This window comes from Mytilus trossulus, chromosome 11 (assembly GCF_036588685.1).
Source record: "Mytilus trossulus isolate FHL-02 chromosome 11, PNRI_Mtr1.1.1.hap1, whole genome shotgun sequence".
Classification (NCBI taxonomy): domain Eukaryota; kingdom Metazoa; phylum Mollusca; class Bivalvia; order Mytilida; family Mytilidae; genus Mytilus; species Mytilus trossulus.
Genome location: NC_086383.1, coordinates 18339327 through 18350711, shown reverse-complemented (window position 1 = coordinate 18350711; position 11385 = coordinate 18339327). Strand labels below are relative to the sequence as shown.

The window sequence follows — 11385 nt, the reverse complement described above, 5'->3', positions numbered from 1 at the left end:
ACTTTTCTTGAGTCGATTACAAATCGAATTCATATTTCTAGACAATACATGGATTGTCTTAGTATAGTGTAACCGTAACAACTACTCCAAATATTAAATGTAGGGGTAAAACCATCATGTTAGAATTTGTACCGGATGACTTGAAATTTCGCGTACCTGTATAATGTATTGACGTCATAAATGATTCCTTACGGAAACGAATTGTCAGCGTCATAATCAAGGTGATATACGATAAGTGACTATAGCGTATGCGGCCGATAAACATGATACAATTTGACTGGTGAAATACCACAGTTGCCACATTAAAGTACCGACCACCTTCTGTCATGACTTTGTGTCAGATATTATTTACAAACAGACGCCACCGGAAATACCGGAGGTAACTTGCGCAAGAGGCACCGAGACGAGTTATTTGCATATCCTGATAAGGGTTACCAGCCCTGATGTGAAATCGAATTAATGGCTATAAAAATAAGAAGATAGGGTACAATTGCCAATGAGACAACTCTCTACATGCTCTACCAAAGACAAATCGACAAAGAAGTTAACAACTGGAGGTCATCGTAAGGCTTGCAACAACGAGAAAAGCGCCTACCGCAAATCCAGCTGTTTAATACCCCGAAATGAGAAACCTAACGGCTTGATCATGTAAAAAAAAAAAACCCAACAAAAACACATATGCGATATACGTGTACCAACAAACGACAACCACTGAAGTACAGGCAATTGACTTGTGACAGGTACATACATAATGTGGCGGGAGTCAACATGCTTGGTCGCGTGCAGTTTTTCCTAACATTACACAGCTAATCTGATCGTTACATATCAGAAAACAAGTACTAAAACCACAGACCAGACATGTCAGGGTATGTTATATTTTAATGTTATATTTAATATTGCCATTTAAGCGGGATGTTTGCATTCCACAAAACCAGGTGCAACCCACCATCTTTTTCTTTTAAAAAATGTCCTGTACCAAGTCAGAAATATGACCATTGTTATATAATAGTTCGTTTCTGTGTGTGTTACTTTTTAACGTTGTGTTTCGTTTGTTTGTTTCCTCTTTTATTTGAGTGCGAATTCACATTATTATAAGACGTGTCACGGTACTTTTCTATCCCATACATTTAGTTTTGATATTATATTTGTTATTCTCATCGAATTTTGTCTAATGCTTAGTTTGTTTCAGTGTGTGTTACATTTCAATGTTGTGTCGTTGTTCTCTTATATTTAATGCGTTTCCCTCAGTTAAAGTTTGTAACCATGACTTTTTTTTTATCGATTTATGAGTTTTGAACAGCGATATACTACTGTTGACTTTATTTATGTATTAATCTCAACACAATACTACGCTCATATATGAGAGTACTCGCAGTTACTGTCAGCTAGTTCAAAGTCAATAACAGCTAATATAATATCATGTGTCTAAGTCTCAAATATAAATCAGTAGATCCACTGAATTTAGTGTAAACGAATACCTAATAGAAAGAGAAAAATCCGACCTTATGCAATGCGTAAATAGGAGTATCGACAGATTGTAGAACCATGAATGTGTATATGTATATCTACCTACATAACAATAATATGTAAAGATACTTTTCACTGATAACAAAATTAGTATTTATAGCAATAAAACTATATTGTAAGATCTAATTACACTGTTGAATTTGAAACCTTTTAGAATAGGTAAACGAAAGGATCAATAACTTTGCCCGTTAAATCAGATTTCTACAGGTTTCATCCATACTTCCAAAGAATCTGTTGAAGAATACGTTTTATGAAGAAAAAATAGAGATCTAATTGATATTTGCATATCAATAAACTCATCATAGATACCAGGACTAAAATTTGTATATACGCCAGACTCGCGTTTTGTTTACAAAAGACTCATCAGTGACGCTCGAATCTAAAAGTTAAAAAGGCCAAAAAAGTACGAAGTTGAAGAGCTCTTAGGACCAAAATTCCTAAAAGTGTTGCCAAATACAGCTAATTTTCTATGCCTGAGGTAGAAAAGCCTTTGTATTTCAAAAAATTCAAAATTTTGTAAACAGTAAATTTATAAATATAACCATTTCAATGACAATTCATGTCAGCACATAAAGTGCAATTTTCCTTTAGCATTTTACTTAATACAACATTAAAATAAAACTAAAGACTGAGTAACACGAGTACAACCAATAACCGGAGACTGATCTCAAGTGGTTCAAAGATTAAGCATATTCTGCTCCACATGCTTACATGTGTAAACTGTATGTATATGCCTTAACTGTATTTACATGTGGAAGCTGCCTTAAACAAGCGGCCAATCTGAAAATGAACCGGGTTCGCACTATCTACTTGTCAAGTACAATTAACTGTGCCTTGATGAATACCGTAATTTTTCATATACAGCTATAACTTTTATCTAAATGAAGATGTATGTATACATATTGATATGATATTGTAATTATTCTATTTAATTATGTTGGCCTTATTTGGTTTGTGTGGCCTGATAGTTGTTTTCATAGTAATCGTATAACTGTGCTGTTTAGAAACTACTGGAACATTCATTGATACTGATGGAAACTTCTTACATTGTTGTAGTACTTTCCTTTCTTCAGTGTTCTAGAGATTTCCGTGACAACATTATACATACAGACACTTAAGGTGGTACCCAACACTTTCATTAAAATTAATTTGGCTCGTTTAATTTTCCTAAAATTTTGACAAAGTATTTACTTTGAGCGGTTGTATAGCAGTTTGACAAACAAAAATTTTGATCATTGAGAAGCTTAATATTTCCTGTACAGCACAACGTCATTAAAACGTTTAGTTGATTTTACATAGTTATCTCCCTGTAGTGTTAGGTACCACCTTAAGTTACACTTTCAAACATAAACATCGATAGACATCAGCAGCTGGATTGACACACTTATTTTACAAACAACATCATACTTGATTGTGATCTATTGAGCGTAATATTCTGATTAGATTCCCGAGAAGATTTCCGGATAAGAAAAGATAAAAGATCGGACATATGTTTTGTGTTATACTTGTTGTAAAATTGTGTATAATAAATCTTTTATTTTAAAAATTTAAGATTTAATTATTGATTTGTGTCTTTTGTAAGCTACAATGTAATGGTGATTTCTGGCCGTAACAATATTTTCAAGTTGAAGTGAGCACACCTAAATAGAACACAACTCAAGTAAAAAACTTTCCTAAATAAGAAGGAGGAGCGTATGGATGAGATAAAATCCGTTGATATCGTAGGCGGCGTTTTTAAAACGATTCGACTGCTTAGCCCTACACACGTATTTCTATACCCAAACCAAAGTACATATAAATTCATATAAATTCATATGTCATTGTAATCTGTGTGCTACAGTTTGGCATTTATAAATGATGAACATAAATGAATACAATGAAGTAAATAAGTTGATTGATTAGACATCGATATTCAAAGATAATCCTAATCCCTTGTTTGTACAGTAATTAATAATAATCAAAAACTGCCAATCAATGTCATTTAACAGTCTTATGTGTCTGTAATGCCCTCAAGTCGTAATAGATTTATTACACAATCATTGTCCTTGGATCAAACATAAAAGGTGTGCAAAAGCCAATTAGTGTGTGCAGGTTACAACCCTTGATTAGTGCCCTCTGTTATTAGTGCTCACTGTTACTATTGAAATGCAATTATTGATTTTTCCCAAGGTGAAAGTTCAGATCAGTTTTATTGAGTATTGTCAATTATAAAGTGACATTTATATAACTATTTTTTAAACTTCAAAACCACGAAAATTAATCCCCACGAACTTACTTTTGGATACAAAACAACGAAATTTTAACCCCACGAAAAATTAATGTTTATACAGTATCTTAAACATCCATATCATTTTTACCGCGTGTACTAACACATTTTAAGTTCTTATTTTTGTGAAAATGATTTCATTGTACCATAACCAAAGCCTTTATATGGACCGACAAATTGCACAAATGGACGGGACAGCATAAATTGTGCGCACGGTCAACGCTTTTACGACCTTATGAAGTTACAAAAAAAAACCAACCTATAATTTCATTTTTGAATTAGGATCGTGAAAACACTTTTTATCATTATGATATATTTCTATTATGAACTACGATATACGTTGAACCACAAAAGTCAAAATCATTCAATCGCGTAGTGCAATTAACCATTTATGATTCTTATAAATTTATATATATAACTTTTGGACTAGTTTGAATCTCGGTCTATTTCTGAAATTTATTCTTACATACTTTTGATTTTTAACCCTGTATGCTTACATTGCCTATGTAAATTTTAAAATTGTTTGTATGCACATTGAACGACAAATTTATGTGACGTATAAAATTTTCTTACGTCAGACACTCAAATCAATGAATGTGTTCGTAGATAGTAGATGTTTTTGTGTTCTGTTAAATTTGTCCCTTTTAAAATTGCTATACGATTATGACTTATTTACCCACATTTTGACTATTTTATTAATTGTGGTTGTTTATTTAACGCATCAATGCAAATATAACGGAATTTGATGATACTGTCATTAAAGTAAGAGGGTTAGCATATTTCTGACTTGGTACAGGACATTTTTTAAAAGAAAAATATGGTGGGTTGAACCTGGTTTTGTGGCATGCCAAACCTCCCGCTTAAATGGTAATGTTAAATATAACATTAAAATATAACATACCCGGACATGTCTGGTCTGTGGATTTAGTACTTGTTTTTCTGTTATGTAAAGATCAGATGTGTGGTAGAGTGTTTAGCATTAATATTTATTTTCTTTTAGAATAATTAATATTAATTAGTAGTTTTATTATATGTTTATTAAGAGTTCATCAATTCTTCTATTCTCTTATTTCTTCTTAGTACAGTTCTACTCTATTTTTCTGGTTCATTAGTCAGTCAGTCATGTGTCATATTATCTTGTCTACTATTGGTCACAGTCATTGAGTTCATAGTTTTTGCCACTCTTTTTGATATACCTTGAGAGAAAGCTTTACATGTAGCAGCCATATTTAAAATAGTTATATAGTTTATATTCTGGACACTTATTCCATATTAATCAGGTCAGTTACTAATATTTCTAAGTCTTTAATATTTGCACAGTATTCCTTTAGTTTAAATCTGAGAGAAAATGTATTTTGAATAAGTCAGAATGATTGTGCATGAATGATAGATATAGTTTTATTTTAAAGAAGTATTTCCATGAACTCTGAGAAATAATATATCATAGATGTATTAATGATACATGTATTGGTACAGTTACTTTATTATTATAAAAGGTCCAAAGTAATGTCTGCTGAACATTTTACTTATTGTTTATATTAATGTTATGCTGATATAGTTAGTTCATTAGACTTATGTAGGTTATATTTGTATTTTAACAGGACCAGAATATCTTCATATTAAATTAATCTGGTGATGTTTCTAAACAGGAGATAGACCTTTGTACCATATACATGGTAAGATCAGTGTTACATGTATTTTTAGTTAACTGTATTGTCTGTGTTTGTCTATTTAATTTTAGTTCAGTATATGTATTGTTTGTGTCTTGTGAATAGTAGTTACCTGTATGTCAATTATTACATGTAAACATTATAGTAAAAATTGTAGTTCATTCATAAATCTATGAATGAGTAGCGTAATACAATTGGACATATGTAGAAATTAATCCTGACTTGGTTTATAATTGAGTTTAATTGAATTCATATAATTATAATAAACACTTAAATAGTATTGGTTGTATTCTTACAGAAAAGAGCTAGTTTATCGTATTTTATACATGTACTTTCCGTTTTATGATTTAGAGTTATACCCCTTTGTACACTGTACTGTCTATGTATTTACGTTTTGTTATTTGTGTACTTTCAGGGTTGATTTATTTATGTCGTATGAATAAATGAATAATCAAACTTGACGAATCCTTTTATTCGCCACAAGAACCCTATTTCATTTGGCGCCCACTAGTAGGTTAGACGTTCAACGACATATTTCCTGTTGGAGCCTCACTAAAGGTCAGGATCTAGGACGTGACATCCACCGGAAGATTGGAAAAATCAGTCGAAAATATTGAACACGTTGCTGAAATTGTTTATTGTACAGACTATTTGCTGTTGTATACATTGTTTATGTAATGAAATGGTGAGAATATATACATAGTTTACACTCTATATAAATATTTTGTAAATATTTGGTATCAGAAAGCCACTATTGAAGAAAAACATTGACTTTGAAAACATCCAAAATTTGAAATTGGCCATTATCATGCATGTTTTGTGTTGATATTGTATATTATTGTGCTGTTTATAAATTTTCTTTGTTTGAATAATACTGACAACTGGTCTGCTTGTCCAAACTTAGAAAATTTTTGAAAATCCAGCTGGTATTTACACTTGACTTTTGTGTTTTGTACTTTGCCATTTTTATTTGTTTACATTGTTTACTATTGATTGGTAGGTGTTACATATCTGTTTGTGTTTGTTTTTGACATTCACTTACACTTTGTTAACACGCATACACATCAATAGTGAGATACTGTTGTACTGATTTGGTATTATTTATGAGAAAGTGAACTTAGATTAATTTTCATATTTGGAAAAAAAATGCTTTGATTTACTTTTAGCTTAGTACATGTGTACTTAGTATTTATTGACATAGTGTATTGCTATACAGGGTAGTTACATATACATTTGTACTTGTGCTTAGTATATAAGGGTATAGGTTTATTTATTTTATTTGTGTGTCTACGTGTGCGTATGTATGATTGAATGTTGATATGAACCTGTGATTGACCTTGACCTTTCACATTTTAATAAATTTTCCCTTGCCTTGCCCGACACTTACCCTACTTTGTGCATTGCAGTGCATGTAAATTAATACATTTTTATACACATTTAAAAGCATACATACACTTGATAGTCTATAAGCGAAGCAGATATAGATAGCGATATATAGATACATTTGAGTGAACTCATAGATTGAAACAAGAAGACATATTTGATATTTGATCCGAGGATATGATTTGATGTAAGTAACCCAAGCCCATACATATAAAACTTACATTACACAGTAGGCTTCGGTTACACAGTAAAACTTAGTATAGTTGTGTTGTGGTCCAACCTTAGTTGTATTTGTTGTCACTGTTGCTTATACTTATACTTGTACTTTAACTTTACTTTATATTCTATCTACTTTACTTTAATCTATTGATGAACTAATCTTTACTTAAGTTTTGTTCATATTTATTTATATATAGTACTTGTGTCATATTCATATATATATTCATACTTGTGTTTAGATATTTACATACTTGGATATACTTATTTATTACTTTTCATCAGGGTAGATAATCTGCACTATTATTGAGTTGTCTTTCTTTGCATATTGTGTTTATCATACTTAGGTTATTATTTTTTTTTGGAATTTGTACTTTATAATTTCAGATTACTATTAGATAGCTGACTTTATTTTGTTTCTTCTGTATTTTGATACTTGTATTTAATCATTACACATAACTTCTTTTACAGTTGTTTAGTTCCTTGGTACCAGATTTAATACTTAACTTTGATATTTCAGATCTATTAATTATTAATAAATTTCAGATTTTGATATTTTGTTTCATATTTGGACTTGAACTAATCTTTACTTTAATTTTCAGTGCTGTATATTTATCATATAGTATATATATTAGATTGCTGGTGATACATACAGTTATATCATATTGCATTGTGTTTCAGGATATGCTTACCAGATATTTGTTTTCACTTTGACTAATTTTGAGTATGAGATAAATTTATATAGATTTACCAGATAGATTTATATAGGTTTGTCAAATACATTTGTATTGATTTCAGCTATTCATTATCTCTACTTTGTATTCATTGAAGGTACTTAATATAATTTGTGTATTCATTGAAGGTACTTAACAAATTCTTGTATTCATTGAAGGTACTTAACAAATTTCTGTATTCATTGAAGGTACTTAACAAATTTTTGTATTCATTGAAGGCACTTAACAAATCTTTGTATTCATTGAAGGTACTTAATAAATTATTGTATTCATTGAAGGTACTTAACATTGCTTATATTCATTTTAGGTATTTAATATTATTTCTTATTCATTGTAGGTAATTAATTCGATTTTCATATTAATTTTAGGTACTTAATATATACATTTGATATTCATTTTAGGAATTTAATCACATTCTTTATTGTAGGTGATTAACATTCATTTGCTATTTCTTGTAGGATACTTATATTTTCTTTATTTATTGTAGATACTTTGTTTTTTTTTGTAGGTGCTTATATTTATTATATTTCTTGTAGATATAGGATATCTTATTATACATTCATTCATATTTTGACATCATGGCCGATGAGGAATATCAACAGCTTGTCGACACCTTAAAGGAAATGAATATAAAACCAAAGGCCGATACACCTGAGGCATTACAACAATGGATTGAGGCTTACGCATTAGAAACACTACAGATGGGAAAACAGACGCAACCTATTAAGAAGGAACCATCAACAACAACGTCATCCCATTATACTCAGCCGCCTAGAATCAACCTTTTCTCTGGTAGTGGTGAAAAGAAAGGAGGTGAAACAACATACGAACTTTGGAAATATGAAGTACTTGGACTCATGAAGGATAAGATCCACTCAGAGGAAGCTATTATCCAAGCCATACGTAGAGCTTTGCGTGGGGAAGCAGGATTAGTAGCAATGCGTTAAGGAACAGATGCATCATTAACTGAGATCATGAGCAAGATGAAAAGCGTTTTTGGCAATGTAGATGAACTAGAAACCATCATGGGTGACTTCTACAATGCAAAGCAGAAGGAAACCGAGGATGTTTCAGCATGGAGTTGTCGCTCAAAAGAAATACTTGATAAAGCCATCCATTCAGGGAAAGTCAGTAAGCCACAAGCAGATACCATGATGCATGACATGCTTTGGAAAGGACTTAGACCAGATATAAAGCATATTAGCCACTATGAGAAGGAACGCTTTAAGACATTTGATCATTTGCGTGTAGCTTTGAGAAATATTGAGAAAGAACATAATCTAGATGAACTACCGAAGGTGAAAGCAACATCAAAACAGGCCATTGCTAATGACATGAATGAGAAAGAGGAGGAATCTGAACTTGTTACAACACTGAAGCAGATAAACACACGCCTTGAACACGTAGAATCTAGACAACATAATAAGCAACAATTTGAAGATCAACCAAATCAACAACAACAAGACACACAACCACAACCGTACCAAGAGACATTTAATCAGTTTAGAGGTAGAGGATACAATAGAGGTGGTAGAGGAAATAGAGGTTATGATAGAGGTTATGGAAGAGGTTATGGCAGAGGTTATGGTAGAGGTTATGGCAGAGGTTTTGGTAGAGGTTATGGCAGAGGTTTTGGTCAGAATCAACATCAGTCTACTCAACCGATTACATGCTACCGTTGTGGAAGAGACTCGCACATTGCCAGAGGATGCTGAGCCAACACTGATGTCAACGGCAAACCTTTAAACTAGATGATGTCATCGACAAGGGGCAGCCGATCGACATGAACATACAAAGCCCTATACAACAGAATTTATGCAAATCAACAATACCACCAGGACTTTGTGGACAACCAACTGAATCAAAAATTATCATCAATGGCATTGAAACTTCATCTCTTCTAAATACAGGATCCACTGTTTCAACAATAGCTCATGAATTCTACACTCAACACTTTACTGACACAATACTCAAACCTTTAGAACAGATTATCAGCATTGAATGCGCAGATGGAAATTCATTACCGTACCATGGATATATTGAGGCCAACATTCAACTGAAAGAAACCGATCAGCATTATCCAACCATACTACTTGTTGTACCTGATAGTCCGTATCACTCCAAAGTTCCAGTTCTGTTGGGAACAAATATACTGACAACCATCATGGATAATTACAAAGATAGATTTGGCAACCGATTTCTTCAGACATCAGATATAACAACACCCTGGTATTCTTCGTTTAGATGTATACTATTGAGAGAAAAAGAACTTAAAAAGATGAAAAACAGATTAGCATTAGTTAAATCAGCTGAATATGAAAGAGTCATTATACCACCAAACAGTCAGATATCCATCAAAGCTATGACAACCAAAGAACTACCTTACCACTCCACATCTGCTATCACGCAGCAAACAAAGTCATCTATATTACCATCAGACTTAGATATTGAACCATCACTGATAGATTATAGATACCAGCATAATAACATGTTCAACCTCAGAATTTGTAACATCACTACAAGAACAGTCACCATTCAACCAAACGCCATAATTGCTGAACTACAACCTGTACTCATACACGATAAGCCTTTAAATAAAGAGAAATAATTTGAACCACCATTACTACAGCAGGTAGACATATCCAACGACAATATAACATCAGATCAACTTCAACTTGGAAAAGATTTCATTACATCATACCAGGATATATTTTCCAAAGATAATTACGACATTGGACATACCAACATAGTACAACACAAAATACTCTTAGAAGATGATAGACCGTTCAAACAACGATACCGACACATACCGCCTTCAATGTATGAAGATGTTAAGAGCCACTTATACCAGATGCTCCGAGCAGGAATAATTAGAAAGTCTCATAGTCCGTATGCCTCCAACGTTGTTCTATTTAAGAAGAAAAATGGCACACTAAGAATATGCGTAGATTACAGAGAATTGAATTTAAAGACAAAAAAGGACGCCTATGCTTTGCCAAGAATGGAGGATATGTTAGACTGCATGGCTGGAAACAAGTACTTCTCGACCGTAGACATGAAGTCTGGTTATCATCAGGTGGAGATACTTGAGTAACACAAGGAGAGGACAGCATTCACCATAGGACCTCTTGGACTCTTCGAGCACAACCGTATGCCTTTCGGACTTGCTTGCGCCCCCGCCACTTATCAACGTCTTATGCAAGATTGCCTCAGTGATCTTCACATGCGTATATGCTGCGTATTTATTGATGATGTCATCATATTTGCTAAAACGTATGAGGAACACCTAGAGCGACTTGAGATGGTCTTTGACAGATTTCGACAAGCCAACTTAGATTGCCTCGAATGTAATACATGCTACAGATCTAAGTAAGACTTATCACCAGGTTTGTTATATCATGAACCGGACCACGTGTGCCATACATTGAACAGGAGAAGGTTATCCTTTTAGGACACCTGAGGTCTATTCGTGTTTTAGTGGGTTTTTCTTGCTTAGTCAATAATTATCTATGTAGGGTTTTTGAAGACTTGTCTGCATTGGCGCTCGAATTAAACCGAATTTTCATTCTTCAATAATAATATTGATTCG

General features: G+C 32.6%; 1 protein-coding gene and 1 long non-coding RNA gene across 2 annotated transcripts; both read left to right on the top strand.

Annotated features, from left to right (window-relative positions):
* The first annotated feature begins 4765 nt into the window (after positions 1-4765).
* LOC134689574 (uncharacterized) lies at positions 4766-6378 on the top strand. Its single transcript, XR_010101869.1, has 3 exons — positions 4766-5073; positions 5395-5469; positions 5879-6378. It is a non-coding gene; the product is annotated as an uncharacterized LOC134689574 (long non-coding RNA).
* Positions 6379-8779: 2401 nt separating this feature from the next.
* LOC134689804 (uncharacterized) lies at positions 8780-9511 on the top strand. The gene has a single exon (XM_063549770.1). It carries the CDS (start codon positions 8780-8782, stop codon positions 9509-9511), a length of 732 nt encoding a protein of 243 aa, XP_063405840.1.
* The last annotated feature ends 1874 nt before the right edge of the window (positions 9512-11385 follow it).

Bases quoted from the DNA above. Each gene is read 5' to 3' on its own strand.
- LOC134689804 (XM_063549770.1), top strand. From the start codon at position 8,780: ATGAAAAGCGTTTTTGGCAATGTAGATGAACTAGAAACCATCATGGGT.